Below are 26,519 nucleotides of genomic sequence, written 5' to 3'. Positions count from 1 at the left end.
CTGGGACTGGGACTGGGACTGGGACTAGGACTGGGACTAGGACTGGACTGGGACTGGGACTAGAAATGGGACTGGGACTGGGACTGGGACTGGAAATGGGACTGGGACTGGACGAGAAATGGGAATGGGACTGGGACTGGGACTGGGACTAGGACTAGGACTGGGACTAGAAATGGGACTGGTACTGGGACTGGGACTGGAACTGGGACTAGAAATGGGACTGGGACTGGGACTGGGACTAGAAATGGGACTGGGACTGGGACTAGGACTGGGACTGGGACTGGGACTAGAAATGGGACTGGGACTAGAAATGGGAATGAGACTGGGACTAGACATGGGTCTGGGACTGGGACTAGAACTGGGACTAGAAATGGGACTGGGATGAGAAATGGGAATTGGACTGGGACTGGGACTGGGACTAGAACTGGGACTGGGACTAGAACTGGGACTGGGACTAGAAATTGGAATGGGACTAGAAATGGGACTGGGACTAGGACCGGGACAGGGACCGGGACGTCTCACCCTGAGATTAACTGAACCCGCGTGGTGACTGCTGCCATTTTCTCCTGCACTTTAGCAGGTGGAATCCATTTGATCAGCTTTTATTAAGTGTTCCTAATTAGTGGGAGAATTCTATCCATTATCATGAGCATCGACCTTTGAAGGATGAGTTGGAAAAATGAACAAGTGAACTAAAGTGAAGCAAAGACAAGAGTAAACACTGTTTAACAATGCCCACAGCGTTCAGACTATAATGGTTTAAACTTACTTCACCTGCAACATCAAAGCAGACATCAAAGAAAATTGAAGACCAGAAGGTGGGATGTGAACTTCCAAAGCTCCCAAGGCTGCTCTTCCCAGTCATGTCTATTCAGTCAAATTAGCAGATTGCAGGTTTTGCTAATGTCTAAAGCTATCCAGGCAGGTAGCAGTCCCCAGTTATGGTAATGGTTCCCTACTCTTTGAAGCTGTGCTGGTCGTAATGGCATCTGAAGGGACTGATTGTAGGTTACAAGTCTCCAGGGACTCATTAGCGAAGAGTAGAGATATTTGAAGAAGACCAAGAAAAAGAGGAGTAGAGGGGGACTCGGTATGTTTCCCTCTGCCTCCTCCTCGTTTCTCTCAAGATAAAATAGATGCTACACAATGTTGCGGAGATGAAGGGAGCAGACTGGTCAACCATGCAGGAGCTGCAGCACATGCCAGAGCTGAAGTAGCACCACGAGACTCAAGGGAGAATCCTTGATGGGAGGAATGTGATGTGCTGGCAGGCTGAGGGGGGGGGGGGGGGCAGGTGTGGGGTGCTGTCTGTTAGCCGCTACAGAAGCTCACAGCAGGAATCTGAGCAGGGCGCCGTTGTGAATGCGTTGGGAGCACACGCTGACGAGTACATTAGACTTTGGCTCTTGTTGTGTCCGTCTGATCCGTGGTGACGCTGGAGCCCGAACAGGAAGCTGCTTCCTGTCTCCAGGCAATGAATCAAGGAAAAAAGATACGGAAGAACTGGTCACATGGTCACGCTTTTCCTCGACATAATAAAAATATCCACCTTTTGATTGTAACAAACGCTATATAAATCAATAAATATTGATTGATTGACTGTTTAACATAAATGTGTGTGGGCACGTTAAAAATTCCCCCAAATGCCCCCAAACGTGTCTCAAAACAAGTTGTTTGGGGTTTTTTTGCCTCAGCCCATGTCATCATGTTTCATCAGCTTCAACTGACCTAAATCCATACAAATGACACAAACAGCTCGTGAATCCACGGTTTCATTTCCGTTTTGTCACATGCGAAGGGAAAAAAAAGCAGTCAACACTGCAGAAGGTGTTCGTTAACTGAAGATCTTGCTTTAAAAAGACCTCCAGCATTTACATTCCCCTAAACCCTCGCCTTTCATGCCAAGCCTGCTTTCAATATCAAAGCTCCTTTTGAGAGCCTCTGGTGGAATGATAACACATCGAAGGGGACTTTAGTGAAAATGTAAGATCTTGAAGAGAAGAAGAAAGACAGAGGTGGGGGGGGGGCTGGTGGGACTGGGAGCATATCAATCGCCCCTTAACTGACACCAGGATTCTACAGCGAGGCAGGTTTTTTTAACGCGTGGATGAATGGAGACATGTTGCAGAGAGTGTGATAAAACATCATTAGACATCAATTTAAAGGGGCTCGGAGATTTGGGGAGAATGGAGTCTTTCTGGTGGATGTATTGAGGATTAAACACACAGAAGCAGCAGAAAAGAAGTGATGTGTTCCGACAGAACACTTAGTGAACCCGTGGGTGACGTGCACGCTCCTCACGTGGTTGTGTGAGGAAAATGAGTGTGAGTGTCATGGCACATGCTCCGACTGTGCAGGAATGACTACACCTGGAAGCACTTTGGGATTAACCAGGGCAGCTGCGGATGAGTCCACAACGTGCACGCCAGTCTGCGTGCACTCGCATGTGTTTGGCGTGTTGGGTGCCCGTCTAGAGGACATTTATGTGAGCATGTGCTGAGACACTGAGTTGGATGGATAAACGATGCAACACAGGCCCAAGAAAATGAAGCCGCTAATGACGCAGCATTCCAGGTAAGGGCATTAGCGTTCATGGGCCGGGCTCAGGAGGACGGAACTTGAACGAACCCCCTCAGCAGATCAAAGAATGGATCAAACTATAAAGGGACCCTGTTCATTTATAGTTCACCATCATCTGGCTGAGTCAGAGGCAGAACAGGAAGCTCTTCAACAGCAAATTACAGCAACATAGCTGCATTTGGGTTCTGTTTCGGCCTAATTGTTTTGTTCAGTTCATGCCAGTTTGATCTTGTTGTGCTTAAATCTGGCCCTGGTTCTTACCCTCTTATTAGCCATGTTCAAGTCTAATCAGCTTTATATTTATAGGCCAGGCCTCTGAGGAGTTCCCCATACGCACAGCAGACAACATTCACAAACTGTTCTCTGGGTTTGATGGGAAGTAAGAGGAAAGATAGCAAATGAAGGAAAACCTCAGGGAGAACAGAGGGAGAACAGCTCTTCTAGCAGCAGCTGGCAGGAACCACAGCAGCACAGACGCAATATAGGATGAAGCATTACAATACTACGTGTCTAATAACGACTTTCTTTATCGGAATAAGTAAAAGGTAAAGGGAGATCTATTAATTATTGTGTTCAATGTAAGTTTGAGCTCATCCCCAGCATATATTAACGACCTACCGCCTAATTAATGTAACTCGTGCAGTATCACTGAATCATTAAGGAGCCTTTCTTTTTGCTGAGGTTTTCCAGTTTGGGTCCATATTAGGGTCTTCCCAATCCCGTTTCCTTGCTCCCAATCCGATCGTGATTCTAAATAAAGTCTTGCCGATACCGATCCGATCCGGTCGTTTGCCGATACAGTTGCGGTGTTCACTTCAACGTCTACGTTAAAGTTATGACATGAAAAAAGCCCCATCCAAGCGGTTCCTTAAAACATTATTATAAAGAATTCAATTTCTAAAGCACAGAACCGCAGCCATGAGGACGTAGCTGCCAGATCCTAACAGAAGGAATCGTAGGAAAGAAAAGCGTCATTATTTAGAATAACGCCGCGCTAAAGACATGGCTGCCGTGTTCTAACCAGCTCTGAGCAGCACTAAGGTGCCGCTAGAACTCGGCCCTGGAAGTAAAGCATGTTAGCGCTGTAAAAGCCTGTTACTGCAAACAAAGCCTTCATATACATTCATATACATTCATATAGGCAAAGACACGTGCACATGCTCCCCGCGTCCGTCCCCTGCTGCGCACAAAAAGGATTTAAAGGCAGTGGAGGCAGCTTTATGGTCATTTTCACCATTAAACTCCATCATGCTGACTAACGTTCATGGCAGCTTAGTGTGTTCCACCTGTGTCGCGCATCTTTGGATGATAACTGTCACATAATGATGTAATGGTCAAGATCCATGTTTAGCTGCTCACGATTCAGGCAGGAATTTATTTTGGCTTTCAAAGTTGCTAAAATTGCTGCACTTTGTGCACAAACAGTTGTATTTAAACCGTTTTTAAAGATAATCTGTTTGGATGAGTCCCTTTCATGTAAAAAAGAGGAAAGAAAAAAGACCTGTGCGCTCACCCAATCATCAGACAGACAAACCGTGACATCAGGAAATAAGACCTATCAAATTAGGAATTATTCACACTTCAGGCAAGAATTTACGAAGTGTGCAGCACTAAAAGGGCCACGGAAGTGAGGCACCTGCCACATTTATGGCCTCTCTGCAAACGTCTCAGAAATCACACCCATCTCCGTGGAAACAGACACACAAGCAAGAGCTCAGGACTCCCAACATCCCAAAGAGTAAAACTAACAAATGAAAATATAAATCTGAGCCCAACATCGATTATTGCCCGGACACTAATGCTCTAATTGATCAACGTTTCTCTATTTCAACCTCTCTGTTTAGAAGAAAGACTGGAGCAAATAAACCCTCCCACCTTGTCTCATTCCATCCTTCACATCATCACTATCTCCCACGCTGCAAATATCTCCCTCCAGGTAGTGACATGGAGGCCTCATATCAGGTGTGTGTGTGTGTGTGTGTGTGTGTGTGTGTGTGTGTGTGTGTGTGTGTGTGTGTGTGTGTGTGTGTGATGCTGTGCTAGTATGAGCCAGGATGGAGGTACTGTATTTGCTATTATTTCTGTAGGCATATTTGCTGGTTTTCTTGCACATAATTTACCAACTAAAACAAAACAAAACCTGACTTTACATTATCAACAGCTCTCTCTCTCTCTCTCTTTCTATCTGTCTGTCTGTCTGTCTCTCTCTCTCGCTCTGTCTGTCTGTCTGTCTCTCTCTCTATCGCTCTGTCTCTCTCTATCTCTCTCTCTCTGTCTCTCTCTCTGAGCGTGAGCGTGGTGTGTGTGTTGGCTGCGGGAGTGTTTTTTCCAAACTTTTCCAAACCTCTTCCACTGACCAGGAACTGCACCGCCTTAAAAAACTGCTGCTAAAGGTTCGGTCTGGGCCTGAAAGCACCGACTAGGCCAATTCTGAGGAGTTTGAGAGGACATGGTGCCCAAAAGATGAACTATGTCTGAGGAGGAGGAGCTGGTCTTTGGAGGCCTCCTCAAATGAATGATGTTCTCTGTTCATGTTCTTGTTTTTTGTAATGACAAATTAAATTGAGTTCTGAAAAATCAAAAATCTCTCTCTCTCTGTCTCTCTCTGTCTCTCTCTCTCTCTCTCTGTCTCTCTCTGTCTCTCTCCGTTTCTCTCCATAGACACTGATTTAAACACACTAAACACATCTCTTCTAATTTCCATTTGATGGTAGCCCCCCAGCTGTGAGGAGTCCACTGTGTTTTCACATTTCCTTCCATTTTTTGGGATGCGAACAGGCTCTGTGAGCATCGGCTCACACACACTTCTGTCAACAGAACAATTGTTGGTTCTTCTATCAAGACCTGCATTGAATTCATGTTAGTGGATTTGGCTAATTACTTTTTAAAAAGTACTTAAGAATGACATCATCAAGAAGATAATGCTAAAACCCTGTCTGGGAGTGTAGCTCCATGACCAAAAAACAAGGCCTCATTTATAAATAGCTTAAATTAATAAAGATCTTTTGAAGAACCACGGGAAACCTGGGATTTTTGGTTTTCACATTTGACTTAAGTTTTACTTTTTACATTTAAAAGATGGCGACATCTGTTTGCATCAGCAGTTTATAGGAGAAATAAATAAAAACCTGTTTTCCTCTTCCAGCCAATCTAATCCTTTCTAACCCTGGAGACTTGGAGGTAGGTCTTTCAGTCAGATAATGACTTCCCCTGTCTGCCTCCCTCTCTGTTCTCGCTTCTTTTAGCTGAGGTTGTTTGACCCCAACATCGTCCCCGGCTTCCTGCGTACTTCCTGAAAAGCCTTAGATCCTGGAGCAGGTCTGACATGGAGAGCCCACCATGAAGCCCAGGTCTTATATCTCTGTCTATATTTGGAGCCAAAGCTTGTCCAGCACTACCAAAGGATTAGCAGCCTAATCAACTCATCTGGTCATTTACTTTTGTGTAGTTTCTTTTTTGTGTTCACTTTTTCATGTTACTTGAGCCACACCGATGTGTGCTGTAATACCGAGGTACCGAGGGCCACACACACACACACACACACACACCACACACACACACACACACACACACACACACGCACACACACACACACACACACACACACAGCAGACGAGGAGTGAAAACCACAAGTAACCTGTCAATATTCTGAGGAAGAAACACAAAAGCGAATCAGAACCTGAACGCCCTGCAGCCATGTAACAGCATTTTCCTCTTTTGTGTTTCTGACAGGCCGTATCCCCGGGGGGGGGGGGGGGGGGGGTTCCTGTTGGGAGAGATTTAACGACATGCTGAAGGCTTTTGAGGAGGTTTGGCGTGTATCACTGTAAACAAGCTGCATATGTCGGGGCGTGCTGCGTTTTCCTGAATATGCGGTAGGTGGCGTCTGGTGGCAAATATTACAAAAGTTGTAGTTAGAAAGCAAAGTAATCAAAAACCCGGCAACACTTGTTATTTTCCTGATAGAGAAATCCAGCAAATCTATCACCTTGGCAGGTGCCCCCCCACTCTGGGATTTGTGTAAAATAAACAAGGGTATTCAGAAGTGCTGGGGTTGCATTTAATAACTTCTCACCATCTACACCATCTCCTTCCATCCACATCCAATTCGCCTCCCCTCCAGCGGTGGGTATATAGAACCCGCTTCAACCAAAACATGATGAGTCTACAAATCTCCTGCGGCTGGGGGGGGGGGGGGCTGGCGTCCTGTGTAGGAGGAGGCCAGGATTTGATTACGCTGTGTGGCAGAAGGTGTGGATGAAAAACACCACTGCCAGAGCCAAAATGGCGTCCAAGCAGCGAGGTTGTTTATAGTTATGGCGGCTGCGATATATGTTTTTCAGGACACGCCTCCCCTCAACCTCTCTGGTGCCCCTGGGGGAGGGGGGGGGGGGGGGGGGGGGGGGGGCTGGCGTCCTGTGTAGGAGGAGGCCAGGATTTGATTACGCTGTGTGGCAGAAGGTGTGGATGAAAAACACCACTGCCAGAGCCAAAATGGCGTCCAGGCAGCGAGGTTGTTTATAGTTATGGCGGCTGCGATATATGTTTTTCAGGACACGCCTCCCCTCAACCTCTCTGGTGCCCCCGGGGGAGGGGGGGGGGGGTCGCTGCTTTGCATTATACGCCACTTTAATACAGTGCGGAAGCAAATACTGTAGAAATGAGTTTAATGGGGCAGGATTGAGCGTGAGGAATACCAAGCCGAGGAGAAACGAGCTTTTTCCTACATAAACACGCGTTCAGGCTCGTGCAGCTTTTAACAGGCTGACACGCAAACCCCTCCAACGATGAATATCCTGGCATTGGAGAAACATTTATTTTTGGAGTCTATATAATATCGACACCATCAATCCTTTGCCTATCTGACTTTTATAACATCCTGATATACAGTAGATGCAAATCTCAGGCTCACACACTGCATGTGAATCATTTCTGCCTACTTGAGCAGATCATTTCCTGGCTGCCACTGGCAGAGCTGGGAGCAGGGACCATCTGGTTTCCCTGTGTTTACTTCACTCTGGCTCCAGTTAAAGTGGTACAGTCACATTTCACTGGGAGACAACACAGACACGCTGGCCTTAAATCTGCCATTGCTGAGTCGCTCTGACCGTCCGTCCGTCCGTCCAGGATAGAGAGAAGCACCCGATTCAGGAGGGATTAAAATACATCGGTCTGGCAATAAGAAAATGAAGCAGATGAGGGTGAGTTGTGCTGCAGTGTGGATGCAGGGAAGTGCGGGACAAGGTCAGCAGCCCTGTGATGTGATGCCTTCCTCCCACTGCAGCTCACGCACTCACACGTGCACGCACGCACGCACCCGCGCAGCTGTAAAGGCGTGGTAATTAAGGGTAGGAAAGGTGAAGCAGGACGCTGAGAAGAAACCTTGAATAAATCAGCAGAATCTGAAAAAGAGGTCTTTAAAAAGCAGGAGAGCCTGGGAGCACTGGGTAACGCTGGGAGCTTGACACCACGTTCAGACATCTTCACACACCGAATTAAAAGGAGAGAACTCTCAATATTGTTCTCAGCTATATAAATAAGGTGTTATTACTGAAGGCTGGAGGACCTGTTAACTGGCACCCTAATGCAGAGCTGTAATCACATGCTGCTATCTGAGGGGCCCCCAGAAAGGGGAAATACTGCCTGCTGCACATCTCTTCTGGCTTCTTCATTTAGCTTTTAGAATTACTGAGTTTAAAGTGGAGCCAATAACCACATGTCCATGTTCAAAATAGAATCCTGTTTTTTTTAAATTGAAGCAATCTTTGTGATAGAACATTGAGCGACACAAAATCTAGACAGGCAACAGAGAAGAATTAGTAGCAGCCAAGGGCCCGGCAACATGGCATCGGCCCGGAGGCCCAATAATTGGTTGGGCATGACGGAAAGTCAGGACCCTGCCAGCGTGCTGCTGATGAGGTCACGGGGCTGGGGAGTAAAGTGCACCGCCAGTTAGTCATGATCTTGGCTCATCCATCAAAGTTGTTATGAGAATAAATCTGAAGTGACAGCCATCATAGCTGAGCTGGAACAGCAGGAGGCTGCTGCGTAGGGCCCCGGCAGTGAGGTGTGTTTAAGGCAGGCAGCCGGGGTCGCTCCAGGAGCCGTATTCCACCGTCATTCCAGAGGTCGCAACAGCAGCAGTGGGAGCCGCTGCCTTTTCTTTGAATAAATAATCCCCGTTTAAACATCTGTCTGGTTTCATACAAGCCTCTGATAGTTCTCTGTTCCTTCCAAACCTCTCTTGCTCTTGAGATGAACCTCAGGGCTGTTATCTCCGGACAGGTTTGGCTTCCCACCGTGCCCCACCCAGACAGCAAAATTCATAACCTACAGGAGACGAACCGCCACAGTTTCTGATCATTTGGAGGGAGAATTTATCTTTTATAGATGAGGCTTAAGTCTCCCAAGGCAGCCGAGGTCTAAACGTGGAGGATGAGGTGCCTCCGTCCCACAGGAAACGTTGGCCTCTGCCAGCGCCTCTTCCAGCGCAGTGTTGTCTGAGAACGGTTGAAGGCTCTATCAGCGCGGCCTGGGCCGAGGGAATTAAACTTCCAACCCCTGTGGTAATTTTGTGAAGTATGCAGCACGGCGACTGCAGAATGCTACTGACCAAAAATGTCACCCTGCCCTTTCTGCTTGTCAAAGAGAGCCTGTCAGAGTCCTGGGGGCACTAATTACTGCTGCCTGTGTGGGAGAGGGGACATGCAGGCGCTGTGTCTCTGTGGGGGGGGGATGTCTCCTCACCGCAGAAGTGTGTGTGTGTGATGTTCTATGTGGCAAAACACAGCTTCTACAGGGGCACAAGTTGCATATCAACGACTTTGCGATGTCGAGCAACAGAGCAACAAACAGGAAAACGAGACTTATGAAATTAAGAGCGCCACTAAGGGAGGGTGGCGGCGCTGAAGCTCATTTCTACTGAGAAAAGAACCCAAACCAACACAGAAGCTTAACAGATTTGCACAGGAGTGTCATGAATTAATTTCTCTCAGTCCTCATTTAAATAATTCAGGAAATATTTGGGCTTTAAGTCAGACTTTATTGTGTTGGGTAGCAGCAGGTCAGGCGGTAACAGGTCAGACATCGGTCGGTGTCGGTGAGGAACCCAGAGCAACGCTCGGGGCCCGTCTACAAAAACATTTTCCATCCGACCAATCTGCAGGTTACACGTCAGTCGAAGATTTGTTGTGAAATAAAAATGAACCGCTTCGGTCAATCGGAGAATCACTGGATTAGCCGACATCCTACAACCAGAGGTAACGAGAACTTTAAATAGAGGAGAAAACACCTCCACATGCTTCAGCATTCCAACGGTGCTTCAGACCTCTGCGACAGAAGTATTGTCAGCAAATTATCAGCCTATGTGGACGCAGAGCTTCATTAGCACAAACACTGCAAGCCAGCTAACGCGGCATAATTTTACACCCCCGCTGAACCTCTGGGTGCCTGCCTGTGGATGTCGTGGTGTAACTGGAAGTGTGTCTGGAAATTAGCAGGGATGAAGTTGAGCACCCTTCATTATGCAGTAATTATGCACCGGCACCCCCTGAAAATGTGTATGGCATGGTGTGGAACTCTGGAGGAGTGTGCCAAGAGTCATTAATTTAAAGAACTTTATCATGCTTTTGGTCTCTAAGTGTCGTCATCATGCATCATTTTCCTGCTAATGTTATCTGATTTCACACACAGACTGTTCCTACGATATTAAAGGTGATATTTCGTTGCTTCTGAATGTGGTCCTTCAGTTGCCAAACCAAGAGTTTTTGGTGTGTGTTACCGGAGGAGAAGCCGTCAGCAGAACAGAGCGGAGCCTCGGTGTTTGTCCTGCAGTGTGTTTAATGGCTCTTCCACACACACAACCCTCCCTGGTGACAACAACGCTAATGACTGTGCACAGCCCTGCAACACTGTCCTGCAGCTGCTCTCATACAGAAGAACGTGTGAACACAGATGAGCACATGTAGTCGGGAAATGCTGTATCACCAACTAAAACCACACTCAAATTAAAACCACACTGAGAAAAGGCTCAGAGATGGAGACCAAACTGGTTCAGCAAATCCAGTTAATATATATCACATACAACATATCGCCCATTCGTTTTGTTATGTCCAAAGACAGATCGGCTCCCGCTCATCTGCTTCATCCCCACGTTCTTATCACCTTCAGATACCTTTGATCCTTCAGGGAATCCCCCCACTCCTCACCTGAGGTCACAGGTCATCCCTGGGCATCGATCCAAAGGAAGCAGATAGACTATTTTAGTCATTTTAGCCAGAGTTGTATGCAATAACCTGTAGGAAAGCATCTATTAAACACACACACACACACACACACACACACACACACACACACACACACACAGGCCTTTAAACGAGGGTGCGAGTGAGTGTGTGCTGTCCACGGCTGCAATCAATTACAAAGTGTTGGGGCTGTGTGTTCTAATCAGAGGCATAAATGTCAACTCTTTCCCCTGCACACGCCTCCATTTGCATCCATTAATGCAGTGGGAGAGCGAAAGAGCGTGAGAGCAAGTGAAAGGGAGGAGAAGCTGCTTTGTGTCTCATAGGAAGCAGCTGAGGGCGGAAATCATTAAGGAAACAGCAGTTTATGCTCATAAGTATATTAACACAGATAAATAAATTAGCAAATGGCTGCAGTTTGATGTCCAGAACTGATTTGGAAAACACGTTCAAGCTCAAAGTGCAGTTTAATGCACCACACATTTGTAACAGTGACAAATCAAAATGTAGATGCTACATTTATAGAAAGAGAGTGGTATTATTCACATTATTCATACATCTATGGCCAACCTCAGCGCAGACTGTCTGCCCGAGAAAATCAAATACTCAACATGAAACAACTGTGCAAAGACACACACACACACACACACACACACACACACACACACACACACACACACAACTCTATAACCACCATTTTGGCTAGTGCAGCCCAGAGGCTATAGGCTGCGTGGATTAGCATAGCACGGACACAACCATCGCCATGCACCCGCCTCACGTGCACTATTCCAGAAATGCTGCTGGTTTGAGCCGAAGCTGTGGGAAGGACACTAATGGTTTGATTGGTGAGTTTTTACCTGGTCAAGGAGATCCCTGAGAGATCACACCATCTGCCCATTTAGCAACGGTAGCGGAAGTGGCTACAAAGAAAGAGGGCTGAGGTGGCTCAGGCCCCTGCTGGGACGTGCATGTTCACAGCTATTCTAAACACATTTCCTTACTTGCCTGCCTGCTCCACATCCAGTAAACCACAGGCTGCATCTGCCTCAGCCATTTCAATGGCCACATAATGCATGCACGCTAAATATAAGCACAGGTTTATTATTGCAGTGCTGTTCCTGGTTTTCCTCGCTGGCTGATGTGAACAGATGACTCCTCATCGGTTATTTCCCCCAGGCATGTGCAACGTTCTGTACGTCTAGGGCAACAGGGGGTCCCTCCATCTGTGCTCATTCTACATCAGCACAGTCTATCTTCCCAGAGTGGAGGATGCCATGGTGGCATGCCAGTGCTGATTCAATCAGTCACCACAACAATGGGGGGGGGGGGGGGTCTGCTTCATTTGCATCAAAACAGCCTTGAAATTCTACAAAAGTGCAGATGAGAACAGATTTTTTACAAACAACCTGCTTGATGCTGAAATCCTGAGAAATGATCCTACATAAAACCTGGGCAGAGGAGCTGCAACAGCATTTGGAGCCTTATGTATTAAACAGACCTTTGTGGAATAACAAGAGGAGAAGAAAAGGACAAGAGTGAGCAGAGCGAACAGCAGCCGACAGCGTCTCTTCCTCCCTCTTGTCTCCACAAACTGTGGAACAGTCAGTGCTATTCCCCATGCTGTGTCTGACAGGGGGGGCTTGGATATAGTGCGTCTGTAGCATATATATGAGGTAAAAAGCTTCTGTGGCTGGATTCTTCCTGTCTATTCTCACTCGTGGGGAAGGACACACTGTCCCCCCCCCCCCCAAAGACTAATCCACCTTTCATTTGAGCCTAATTGATGTTGCGTTGGTGGGCACCAACTCTTGGATTATACGATCCGCCTTGTTTAACTGGTTTCCAAGCAACAAACTGGGAAACACATTAACTGTGATATATCGCCATTAATGTAGCAGATGATCTTTACATAATGATTCACCACGTTGATACACAGCAGCTCCTCACATGACATCCATCCTTTATGCTCCTAGAATAGGAAACCTTGAATAATTACAGATCTTATTCAGAATGTAAAACATGGCTCAGTACAATGAAAAGAAGTTCAGATCTCCTGTCTCCTGCCACATTTTTTGCTTTTAACATACAGGATCGAATGAAAATACATCCTACAGTCAAGTTTGGCTCAGTACCACACACCAAATCCACACACCATCTCCTGGGTTCTGTTGGGATGTATTAAACAATCATATCTCTTCTTTGTTAATGGATGTCGTGTTGTTCTCTCAATATTGTTCTCAGCTATATAAATAACGTATAATATTAATAATCTAAGTCAGAGTTAGCCACCCTTAAACAGCTCGCTGCTAACATGCTATAGATGTAGACATTCAAGAAAGCTTCTTCTCCATGAGCTCATTTTTGATTGGCACCTCGTTTTATACGTGCAGCCTTGCTTGCAGCCTGCTGGAGGACGGGCCAGATGTTTTCCATGATGAGGTCATGCACAGGTTGTTGTGTTAACCAAGAACACTGTCAAACCTGTCACTTCTGCTCCACTTGACAAGCGTTATTAGAGGAGGATGTTTGTCCTCAGTTGGTGGATGCGCTGTGCTTAAGCTCATTACGTTTGTTCAGCTGATGCCGTACTGGTGAGACTGGCTTTAGTCGGTCAGTGGTGGTAGAATCGTGCTGACGAGGGACGAGGACTGTGGGAACACAATCAGAAGGCTTTTTGTCTTTTTTGAATAAAGATAAACTCATAAACATGGATATGGCTGAATTACTGGGGGGAACTCAACATGGAGACTTTTTGGTTTGTTTTGGCTCAGGAAGGTGAAGATAACAGGCTTTAGCACTCCAGACCAGTCAGAAGGCAGTGAGCCCACACTTGAGGTGGAGAGCCGTCCATCTGGTGGCTGGACAAGAGCTGATGTTTCCCCAAGAAATACCAGGTTCTGTGGGCCAGTGAAACTCCTGCAGTGTCTCCAGAGCACTTAAAAGGAGATGATTGGGGAGGTTTTAGATGAATGCAGAACCATAAATGCTGCAGGCGTGTAAAAAAGGGCCACGGGGGAAAACAATAGGATTTGAACTTTTCGGGTTTTTGTTGCAGACCGACAAACTACATGAATGAGACGAGGCCAGAAAATCCAGGAAACATTACGCTAATCTTCTGCTTCTGTAATTGGACCAACGAAAGAGTTCCCCATTGGAGAACGGCACTGCAACAGATGGCACCAGGCTGGCAGGAGAAGCCTCCCTCCCAACGTACCGTCGAGGCCGGCTCCGCTTCAACAGCCCCAACAAATCAGCTTTCGTTCACCGCCTACAAACACCCTCCCACCAAAGGTAAAATGCCTCCCATCTAAAAGCATCTCATCCCCCAGCCCCCCCACCCAGCCCCCCCACCCGGGAGAGCTGCTCCGAGCCCCTAATGCATGAGCAATCAGATTAGGGCCGTCGATGTAAGCCTTGAATTACTCACGTTATGACTTGATTGGCCAATAATTTGATTGGAGTCACATCTCTACTTCCCTTGGTTCCTCCCATCCCATCCCCTCCCCTCCCCCCACTTTGGCTTCGTCTGTCCTCTCCGCTCATTTGATGCAACAACAAAAACAACAACAGAAAAGTCTGGCTGTCAGCTTTGGAGGGACTGTGACAGCTTCCACGGGGAACAAAACTGACATATCAAGGGAGATAAAGCCTGCTATAAACTATACAACACTGTAAACCAAGAGACAAAAACATGTCGTTCACTTTGATATGGACGTGGACAACCATTGTGTAAATCCAGAAGGGCCCTCCATACAGTCAGACTGTAAACATAAGAGGAGGACGGGCATTTATGGACAATAGGACAGAGATGAAACTGCAGGATCACAGCCTCCTTTATAAACTAGAGGAGTGAGAGTATCGTGTGGTTCCAGATGTTTACCGGGGGGTCTTTAAATGCAACATCTGACGATTATTATTAGAAACGTAAAGCCACAGTCAGATTATGTCTATATTATATCAACGGTAACATATCGAGAGAGGTATTGTTTTAGTGGTGGAGAACTGGATCAGCAGCTGACTACTTCTCACCGCTCTATTAAACCTGGGAAAATGTCTCGTGTCACCAGTTGAGCACAGAAACTGAAACCATGATTTACAACTTTGGTCGCTAAATTGTAATATTTCGGGTGAACTTTCCCTCGCTGGAATTTCTACAGAGCCATGAAATGAAAACAATAAGTGAACTGGATGGTAAAAATAACACTTAGAGAGGCTCCTCAAACTCTTTTCCGGACAGATTACTTTTCCAGAGAAAAGGACCGTGATTTCTCCCAACAGTATTCTGTTACTGGACCTTAATGAGAAATATGCACGCAGGTCTGGGAAGCCCATTTAGAAAGTTACGTTTAAAGACGGGGTTTTTAATTTCTTCAGAAACGTTTAGCACAGAAGATTTCACTCAAGGTTTTTTCCTGCCGAGCAGCAGAAGTCACGGAGCCGTCGGCTCGGTTATCTGGTTCAAAACATATCAAAACAAGATCAAATGTCAAAGTGATCCTGCACATAAAAGGAGGAACTAAAGGAGGATTTCATTAGCAGGCTCCAGTTCAACCAGCCTTGAGAGCGTGTTTGAAGAGATTTTTCCACTTATATTTCCCTGTTTAGACGCAAAGAGCTGATTCTGTTTGACTGCGAACTTCAAAATGAATTAGTTAGGAGTGCGTGCCGCTCTGTAAATGAGCCTGGGAGGCGTTTATGTCACATTCCGAGTGGAGGGAAGGATGCGGACGGATGCTCCCTCTGCAGAGGTGGGATGTAATCACCTCCCCGGCTCTTCCTGCCTTTGCTATCATGACTTGTGCGCTCACTTCTAACTTTCTTCAGCTGTCACAGCCCTCTGGAAGGAGACAACCATCTGCTCGGAATCCCACGATGCGCCAAAGCAAATGTTCCAACACTGATTTGAAGCCGTGTAAACACAGACACACACAAATGTTGCGCAGAAACTGAAGTCAGTTTTCAGGGCAAAACGGGTTTGATAGCGATGGAAAATCTGGAAAAAAGAAGACAAAATCTGGAAAAGATCCACACGGGACAAAGGAACATCATGGAAATCAATCCTGGAAAATCATGCCACAAATCCACAGTTGTTCCTGATGACAGAACTTAAATAAACTAACAAATAAATAAAAGGGAGCGCCAACACATTCCTCGGAGCAGTTTACGACGCTGTCAGAGGGAAAGGTCGCCGACTCGATTGCGACATACGATAACATATAGACAAAGATAAAAGCGGAGATGGCGGCGAGAGAACACGGCCTCAACACTAAAATGCCAGGGAGAATACGGAGATAATGAGGAAAACAATGATGTGACACCACCAGCAAAGTGGAAGCAGCACAACGGGCCAAACATCACACGCACCGTAAGCGAAGGAGACAGAACACCGGCGTTCCGAAGCCGGAGAGGAGGAATGGGAAGCAGAGACAGACATAACAAAGGCGGATGGAGAACAGGGGCATCAGAAAGAGACGCAGCGGCACAACACACATCACAACACAAGCAGACACAATATTGACACCCGCAGTGGCTTCTAGATTACAGCTGATATAAATAAAGCTGCGGGAGGAAGAAAAAAGAGCTTTATTTGCATAACAGCCTTTTTCTGAAGATGGGCAGAAATAAACTGACAAAAAAAATCCAAACAGCTAAAAGGAAACGACGCTGCGAGAAGCCGCGGCGATCCGCGTGGTTCTGCCCTCACGGTTCACACGTACGAGCAACAACCCGCCGAGCTGCTTGGCCGTGTTTTGGGAATGTGCTGATGCTTCCGTTCTGAGAGGCAATGATGTGAAATCACCTCAGAGGGAGCCCAGGCACCCGCGTGCCCTGCACCCCCCCACAGCACTGCTGACCAGCTCTTATTCCACGTGCACCCTGGAGAAAATAAACAGTCAAGGAAAATGATCCTCCGCTCAACCCCGTAAGCTCGCTGTGTCCGTCCCTGCATCCGCTGCTTCTCATGTGCCCAGAAATGGAACGGCCACGGCAGCCCCACAGGGCCGGAGCTCCTCAAACCTCCTGAGCTCAGATAAACCAGCCTGACCCTGAGACAGTGGCTCGCAGGCGGTTCTCAGCGGAGAGAAAAGGTCAGAAAAGCATTTTCCCCCCTTCAGATTATCTGTGACATGTAGCTGGAGTGATTGAATTCAGATCTGATACCAACCCCAAACCCTCTCGGCCCAGTCATGTTTCCATACAACATTCCTGTTTCATTCACTTCCGGTCTCCGTTTATCCGTCTCAAAGGCCTCCAGACCCTTCCAGCCGGAGAAGCAGACAAAAGCCTGGGCAGGAGAGACGATGCACGCTCATGTCCAGGTACGTGCACGCTCACGCCCAGGTACATGCACGCTCACGCCCAGGTACGTGCACGCTCACGCCCAGGTACGTGCACGCTCACGCCCAGGTACATGCACGCTCACGCCCAGGTACGTGCACGCTGTGGATGTTGGATTCACGTCTGACAGCAGTTTTCTGAGACAGGAATCATTTCTCCTTTGGGATGAACAGTTTTCACCTGCAGCTCTCTCACAGACGTTAGCTAAAGCAGTTGGTGGTTGAATAAGCACAGCTAACATCCCAGCCCCCCCCCCCCCCCCCCCCCCTCAGGATCTGCAGCCACCTCTCTGTGTGCATATGCGGTGGCACCCTAACCCTCCACTAAAGATGTTTAATGCTTTCCCGAGTGGAGGTGAGCACCAGTCCAATATTTAAACAGGGTTTGTTTGAATCTTCCTGGGAAACAGGATGAATAGTGCGGGAGGATCCTCGAGACTCCACTGCTTTCTTTATTAACATCCTCAGGATGACTCTTAACATATCTTAACCTTCCAACTGTTAGAATCCACAACTAAATCACAGATCTACAGCTGGTAAACGGCTGAAGAAAGAATCAACATACGATGCAGATGAAAGAAAAAGAGCATCATAATGAGATGTATCTTTGATTTAATCTCCTTACAGCAGAATCTGACCTCGTTTAGGTTAAAAATAGCACTCAACCTTCTCGATCAAAGCGGCGTCATTGATTATCCAACCCTGACGTCTATTCGCAGGTTTTCTACTGAGTAAATGAATGCAAAGCTCTTCACCTGGTCCACGCGTGGCGGCGTTGTGTGTGGCAGCCTGCGCCTTTGAACATCGTCTCCACGGACCCGCTAATTGAGCCAGATCAATTCACAGAGACAGCTAGCAGGTTGGCACAGTTGCCACATCAAAGAGATTCTAATAACTGCACACTGCGGCCATTACCCAACCTGAAAAAGCCATATTTGTGTTCACTTCAAAGCAAGCGCGGCAGCATTGAATGTCCTGAAAATGCAGGCCTGCGCGGTTTCTCTCTTTTTTTGTCAACTGTTTAGACACAAGGTCACTTTGGGGCAGTTTGGGAAGAGAACAGAGATGATTCACACACGATCCTGTTCCAAATTCCACTGTAATTAGATGCTTTTTCCCTGAGCTGCAGCAGAAAGCAATAAAAACCTAAAAAAAACCAGTCCAGTGACAGATTGCGAGTGTTAGGACGCGAGCGCAATATTGAAGTTTTGCCCCCACACGCCGACGGCCGATGTTTGGTGGCGGTTTGGGCTGTGGAACGGACACAAATGTCCAGCGTGAGTGAAGGCCTCGCTCTCTCTGTGTTCCCTCCCTGTCTGAACGCTGATGGCTGGGAACCTCGTTGGTTAGTGCCGCGCTCTCTGGCTGGTCTGTGCTCGACACGGCCTCCGCGTGCACCCTCCGCCGCCTCCTCTTCATCGTCTCCCTCCCTTCTCTCACCTTTCCTCTGTTGCTTATTCTCTCACTGATTTTAACTTTGCGCCTGCATCCTTGCTTCACTCTGGCGCTGCTCGGTGCGTCTCGGCACGTCTCCACCCCGCTTGGCAAAATAATTTACTCCACGCAGCGTTCCTGTGGATGATTGAAGCGTAATTAGACGGCAGAAACGGCGGCTGCCAGCAGAGGTGCTCCGGCGCCAGCGCTCGTCAGATGGTCGGCCCGTCTCGCTCGCTCTGGCTTTGCCCTTCAGAATCCTCACTTCTCCAGGCGGCGCCGGGCACAAACAACGCTGCATAAACCCACACGTTGGCAAAGGTGCCGAATCGTTCCAGTAGTTTCGCTGCTCTGCAGATCGTTCAACAGGTACGTTTGGTCTTTATTCTTGTTCTTGGGGCCGAATTTGAAGTTTTTCTTGCTCATCCTTGACCTGAGGGACTATTTCTCTGAGCTACATGACCTGCTCACCGTGCTATCAGATATGTCGAAAACAGAGGAGAACAAAGGCTTTGAAAGCAGATAAAGCCAGTTTTCTACTCCACACAGGAACTGGAACCACTTGGCCAGACAGCAACATCACACACCTGCTGTTTGTCGAAGCGCTGACAGACGCAGCGTCTGACAGTGATGCACGAAATCAGACCTGATTTCAGATGAAAGCAAAAGTGGAGGAAGATCGCCGTTGGCAGCTGGCCGGACCCTGATGTGCAGCAACAAAAATGGAAAAAATGGAAAAACAAACCCCCCAAAACAATCCTAATCCAGCTGAGACGATGGTACACGTGAGGGGGATCCCATCACGACACACACGTCCTGTTGGGGAGGAGCCCAGGAGACGCCCACAGGAGGCCGCCGGACTGGAGCCGTTCAATGATCTGACTGGTGTCACAAAACTGGACAAATAACCAGAATGTGACCGTCTGGAATCTGGCTACGACTTCAATCAACTCCAAACAATAATTTACAATACAGCAAACACTTTATCATTTCAGGAGAACCAACACATCAAAGTGAAAAAGTGCAAATCTATTCCTATTAACGAGAGGCGTCACTATAATACCATTATATACTACATATTTATATATATATATATGCCATTTTGTAGCTATCTGCGCCCACCATTTTGGCTCCTTTGAAGTATGGAACACGCGAGATGTGGGCGGAAAGTTGCTGCTCTGAGAACGTCCTTGTCAGACGCTCATCAACACTCGCTGTTCACACACCATATGTTTTGTGAGCAAACTCGGCGGTGGATGTCAGGGAAGCAGCATCCCAATCAAGGTTGTTCACGCCGCACCGAAAGGTGAATGATGCCGCTGAGCGAGCACCTGCATCCCCAAAGTCTGGCCAATTAGTTCAATGTATTCACAACAGCACCTCCGCCTGCATTCTGCCCGCTTTAACCCGCTCCGGCGGGGAGGGAGGCCTCGCCAGGCTGGCTGGTGTCAGCAGCCAACTGGAACAGCACTGTCAGCCGTCCCTTTGATTATCGCCAGGAGGTCACCCCGTGTTGAGCCCGACCGCGGGGTCCTGGGAGTCAACGGAGCCGAGGCGTCAGAGGAGTCACCTTTGGAGGATAATCAGAAGACTGCTGACTGACTGCAGACCACCCAGAGGGGGATCGTTGCCTTTCACATGAATATAAATGTTACACTGACAGGAAGTCTCAGCGAGCAGAAGTCGGAGAGACGAGGAAAATGGAGAATAGATGAGGAAGGATAGAGCGAGAGAGAAGGACGGTTCACAGCGCTCGACTATCCGAAGCCTCCGCTGGTCGCTACTGGTGCGAGAAGTGTGTTACTAAACATTCGGGATTCACTTAATGGAGGCACTTTAATGATGCTTTTAGCATAATTTCCCCACAGTGAAGGGAAGCGAAGGGCGAGCAGCGCCTCCCTGTCTGCCTGGAGCTGGGCTCAACCTTAGAAATATCAGTTCTTGGTTACTGATGGAGTCACGGTGCCTCACGCAATCCTTGAACTACACCGCTTTAGGAGGGATCATCATCAAAATGATCTGACAGTATAGAAATGATGAGGCGAGTGATTTGGTTGCGTAGTTTTACCTCTTCAGGAGTGTGGCAGAGTTCTTGCTACAGATCTTTTAGATCTGTAAGTTTCCTGTGGCCCAAGAACGTCCACCCTCAAAGCTCGGTGTGCGGTGCCATGGGGGCTTCCTATAATTTTAGACGGCTTTGTTTCCATTCAGGCTGTTATCAGCAGACGCCGACTGCAGCGAGAATTGGGAAGGATGATTTCCATAAAGACGGGCTGTTGTCTGAAAGCAAGCAGCTGTCAGGCGGAATTACCTCTCTGACACAGACACCACAATCGAGGGTGAACTTCCCATAAATCAGTCTGATTGGCTCAAGGGGGAAATGGTAGCCTGCTGAGGGAGGCCAGCGCCGGGTTGACAGGCCTGCATTTGCGGAGCGAGACGGAGCGTTTACCTGTTATCATGGTGTCTGCTCGCCGTGTCAGTTTCCGCAGCTTGAAGAGCAACCGGAACAAATGTAGTCCGGGGGGCAAAGAGGCCGAGGCTTGAGGGTAACATCTCCATCTCATAGACAAACGCCTCATTTTGATAGTTGTCTAAACACTTGTGTCTCTGAAAGATGCCCAGAATTCCTCCTAAACTTGTGTTTCGGACCCACTCAGCGGACACTAACACCCGTGTGGCCTCACCAGCGGCCGGCGTGAGTGACAGGAGCGGAGGCTCAAGGGAAAAGTGTCCTTTAGGTGTCTTAATTACGGCTCTTCGCCTCCCTTTTGCTGTCACCGTCTCCAGGGGAGGGCAAGACAAAAGCAAGGCAATGTTTCATCTCTGCTGCCTCGCTATTTCAAATTCCGAGGGGAGTAAGAGGATAGAGACAGCGTGTTATTACAGCGGAGGGAGACCAGGAAATCTTGATGCTTCCCTTTTCTCCCCCGTTTCTCTTTACTTGCCTCCTTTTGCAGCTGTGTTTAAAATAAGCCACTATAATAAAAGTGCTTTAATGGCGTCAAGGCAGTGGAAAAAGGCACAACTTGATTACTGTGACAGTTTTATTTAATGAGCTCAAAGCCTCTGGCTCCAACTAGCTATCCGTTTATTACTTTGTTATGGAGAGATATATGTGGCAAAGTGGAGCAGAGGGAGGGAGAGAATGAGCCGCTCATTGGGGAGAGCATCTGTGGCGTTACCATTGTCTGTTACTTACACCTCCCTTACAGCGCACCTGGGGGGGGGGGGTCCGGTGTGTCAGAGACACCTTGGCAGGTAGGCAGACCCTGGGAGCGCTAGATGCTAATTATCCACGTGGTGGCTGTGAACAGAAAGGTGATTAAGGAGAACAAAAACCCAGATGAAAGAGGAGTTTGGAAAGGTAAAGAGGAGGTGAAGAGGATGCGGAGACCGACGTCAGACCAGCGGACGTTAAAGAGACGCCTTCTGAAGCCCCCCTCAACTGGGACAAATTTATGTGCATAGAAAGAAAATATTAGACACAAACACTACCTGAAGATGATTTGGTGAAGCTCTTTGCCTCTCGCCAACACAAAGACAAGCACACACACATTTTTAAAAAGGTCAGGTCTTCTGTTTGGGGACATCAGCCCTCTCTCGTGAACATATTGAGCAGAGCAATGCAAAGCGCGCTGTTAGAAAAGGATGCTAAAGAGCAAGGATGCTAAAGAGCAAGGCTCTTATCAGTATTCTGAGAGCCTTCCCTCTTATAAATATTGGAAGAAGGACACTGGTGAGGAAACGGCCAAATGGTGCATTTGAGAAATGGCACACCTGAGCACCGCATGGAATATCATCTCCTGCTGTCAGATCTCATCCCATTTGATCAAAATAATTGCCGCCTTCATCGTTATCATCAATTCTGTCATCGTGGCTGGCACCATCACCGGCCTCCATCTCAGAGAGCCTGCTCGGGCTCCGAATGGATCAGATCTCTGGATCAGATCAAATGTGAATCATTGCACCTGAGGAAATCACTCAGGGCCCAGCCTCATCGTAATCACCATATTCATTGCTTTAATGCTACTGACATTTTGTTCACCTGCTCAGCTTTTCTAGCCTTCATCTTTGGTGTTAGACAGTCTGCCAGAGAAGGTGGCTCTGCCTCAGACGTCTGCGGAGACGAGACGAGATGTTTCAACAAGAAAAACTGGGAAGAGCAAATATCGCTGCTTAAACTGCGCCAGTCACACACGCCAAAGCCTTTCATTAGCACCGCTGGATTGAGGTGTAATAACGAGAGCAAGGGAAGTATTTGGAAGGTCAACAAGGGATGTTTAAAGAGGACGATTCAGGGCTGAATGAGCGTTCCTTCTGGTGCTGAGTCCAGGTACGGGAGCCTGACTCCGCGCGCTCCTCTTTGTCCTGCTCAAACCGCTCCTCTCAGTTGCTTCCACTTCAGCAGGCTAAAGACGGCGTGCTACGGGGCCAGCAGCGGTCAGGCTTCAGCCACGGTCGGGCCAACTCACATGACAGAAACATGTTTTATCCATGGAAAATGATGCACCCGCACGGCGCCTGGATCCAAAATGTGTGCAGACATGATGCTAACTAATAACAAGCTTTGCAAATTCACATCTTTACAGCACATCTCTGGCAAGAAATCTGTCATTTAACAGCACAGCAGTTTGGAAAATGACTCTATAAAACTACATTTACGGACAAAACTAGTTTGTATGTGGGAGCTTTCAGAAGCTTTTAACTGTGTCGAAAGGATTATATTAAACCACTGTGGGCAATTCAACGTGCAGCAAAGAGCTGCTGATAATGTGGCAGGAAGGAGGGCCGGCGGCGGGTTGAAGGCGCTGCCTTACCTTGGCCATCTGTGCCTGCACCCCAGTGGCCTTCAGGGACGACACCGCCTTCTGGGCCGCGGCCGGACTGTCAAAATCCACGAAGCCGTAACCTGCAGACGCGGCGGAGAAAAGACAAGAATTAGTGAGGAGCGGCTGAAGGCCTAACGAGGAGAGTGACGGCGCGGTAATTGTAGCAGTAATAGGTTGGTAACACGACTACGGAGGCTGCCAGTTCTCATATCTGTTGAGCACTACATTGTTTGATAATTAGCGACACTGACGTTCATAGGGGATGCGTTGCATCTTAATTAGTAGCACGGATGAGCGATTTTGTAATAACAAACTCCGGCACCGTGACCACCTCCACACACACACACACACACACACACGCTACCACAAACATAAACACAAACGGCGAGGAGCATAGAGGCGAAGGAGCCGGAGGAACGCTGTTAAGATGCTGTTGAGATTACTTTCATAGTTCGTCAAGTAGAGGCATTAATGAATGCAAACGACGACTGGGAGGAAATGATGCGCGGATGAATGCAGCCGTGTCTCCGTCGGCCCAACTTTCCAGTTTATCAAGCAAGTTTTGTCGACAACCCCCTCGAATTAAATGGATACAGTCCAACATTCAACGTCCATTAAAGGAAACACACGCACACACACACACACACACACACACACACACACACAATTAAGACTTGAGGAGCGGAGTGACTCTTTTTGCTCTGAACTTGCGAGTGTTAGATTTCACAGATGCTGACTAACCCCATCACGCTCCCCAACAGCCGGCATATTAAAACAGCCTCATTTCACAGCCTTTCTAATCCTCTCCCTGGTAACAAATCTCTCAAAGGTTGACAGCGTATCACAGTTGCTGCAATTCCTCTCCTCCTCTGCAAGCCTCCGTCTCGCTTACATACACATAAACGTGCAATTACGGGCCGTGGAACGTGGCCTTTCTGTCCGCTCCCCCTGTCCCCAGCTTTCCCTGACATTAACAGCCCCCGGCCTCCATCACCAGACCAACGCCGGGCAAATGAAATCTGCGGCTGTGATTTATGAGTTATTGTGATCCCGACGTTCTGCTGGATGTATCAGGGACGGGGGTCACGTCTGTGTTAATTAAAATTTGCTGGCAGATTAAAAGCAGTCAATGGTGCCCTCTGATCCGCCGTTTCAGGAGGAAAGTGTAATTGGGAGAGGATAATGGCAGTTAGCTGGGAGGGGCTGCTGCGGCCCCCCCATCCTAGGAGGAACCTTCAGAAAACACTCAGAAATGTGCGTTGAGAGTAACGCGAGAAGCCGAACCTGACAAACGGGGGGGGGGGTCCGACCCACCGCCGTCCGTTAGAGAGGCCCTCAGCCCCGCGGAATGTGATCTGGAAAAGTTGGATTTAAATCCAGGTGTTAGTAGGAACCGGGGCGGGGGGAGGGTGGGGGGGGGGGGGGGGCAGGGTGCTCCATTAGGGAAGATACAACTCTGTCAGCCTGGTCAATATTCTGCAATGTTGGTTTCCAATGTTGGAATAGTTTAGCAGGCACTGATGCCGTTTTCACCGTCTGTTAATCCGGATCTCAATCAAAGTGGATCCGTGAAATCTCTCCATTACTCATTTAAGCTTCTCATGTCCCGGATTCGTCATCCGGTGTGTGAACCTTCACAGGAAGTGTCACAGCATGGATCTTTTCTTAAATATGCTCACGTTCTCTCTTTTCCGTCGTTCTTTAATATTCCAACACAGCTCTAATTCCATGTGCAACATTCCGCCCTGCGTTCTGAGGGTCCGACAGACGGCTGAGCCACATTCCCACGGCTGGATGGACGGAGCCGGAGAAAGACAGGCGGGAAAAAGTGCACGAGAGCTCATCTGCCACTCAGTAGTTACTCAAGAGAATCAGAGCTCAGCACAAGGTTCTGGAAGAGTCTTCAGTCCCCAGGGTCAGGGGTCACCTGAGCAGGTCTCAGATGTTCTACGCTCATCACATCTAGATGCTTATATTAGCATGAAGGCTAACGCCCTTTACGTCCCTTCGGCTGGGCGCCGCTGCCATTTTTGATTTTTTTTGGGCTCCATCTTTTGGTTTTACACATTTTAATGGATCAACGTATAATTTTTGGTTAAATACAACAAATCTGATTCAAATATCCAATCAGGGAACGAACTTAAAACAGTTAAACGGACTCAGCGAGCGTAGCGGTGGATGATGTGGTCAGAAGTGCAACATTTCTCACTGCAACAGTTGTGTAGCACTCTGAAGGTGGCCGTTCGGCTCGCTCAGACGCTCCTGGAGGAACGTTCGGCTCGCTCAGACGCTCCTGGAGGAACGTCTGAACGTGGCCGTTCGGCTCGCTCAGACGCTCCTGGAGGAACGTCGGAACGTGGCCGTTCGGCTCACTCAGACGCTCCTGGAGGAACGTTCGGCTCGCTCAGACGCTCCTGGAGGAACGTTCGGCTCGCTCAGACGCTCCTGGAGGAACGTCTGAACGTGGCCGTTCGGCTCGCTCAGACGCTCCTGGAGGAACGTTCGGCTCGCTCAGGCGCTCCTGGAGGAACGTTGTTCTGCAGCGGAGGACAGGCCTCAACGCTCCTCTCTTCAACCTGAACCCTCTCCAGTCGTTCTCAAGTGTGATGCACGGAGCAAAGCGTGGCGTGGAGGCCCGGCGACGGCACCCACGTGGAATCGATAACTGTCACAAGTCGCTGGAAGTGAGTACGGCCGATGAAAACGGTCGCACACGAACACAAGTGGCTGAAGCACAAACACTCTGCAAGGATCTCACACAGCGAAGGAAGAATGAAGAGAAGTCCAGCTGTCATGTCGTGTTTGCTGGCCTGGCTCTGACAGGAAGAGAGTCACGTGTGAGCAGATCCCAGGCTCCTGCTGATGCTAGCCTTCATAACGAAGGGCTGGGGTCCTCAACCACTGCAGACGGCTCCTCAGGCCAACACATGTGCGAACCTCTCTGACGGAGAGCGCAGATAAGGGACTCATTACGATGCATGTATCGACATATCAATCATCCATGCATCATTCATGCGCCATCGAATTATGCTAATCCTAATTACTTCTGGGGAAATTACCATTCTTTATCTGCTAATGGTTGGGATTGTTTG

At 48.2% G+C, this 26,519-nt stretch overlaps 1 protein-coding gene across 7 annotated transcripts in view; it reads right to left on the bottom strand.

Annotated features, from left to right (window-relative positions):
- LOC130518505 (RNA-binding motif, single-stranded-interacting protein 3) overlaps positions 1-26,519 on the bottom strand; it is a 178,820-nt gene that overhangs the window by 69,051 nt on the left and 83,250 nt on the right. For all 7 annotated transcript variants that reach the window (XM_057021131.1, XM_057021128.1, XM_057021132.1 and 4 more), the window contains one exon: positions 23,416-23,507. In XM_057021131.1, the coding sequence (XP_056877111.1) occupies positions 23,416-23,507 (92 nt within the window). The remainder of the gene's footprint in view (positions 1-23,415; positions 23,508-26,519) is intronic.

This window comes from Takifugu flavidus, chromosome 21 (assembly GCF_003711565.1).
Source record: "Takifugu flavidus isolate HTHZ2018 chromosome 21, ASM371156v2, whole genome shotgun sequence".
Lineage (NCBI taxonomy): Eukaryota > Metazoa > Chordata > Actinopteri > Tetraodontiformes > Tetraodontidae > Takifugu > Takifugu flavidus.
The sequence above is the reverse complement of the archived record's forward strand: the minus strand, read 5'-3'. Positions and strand labels throughout refer to the sequence as shown.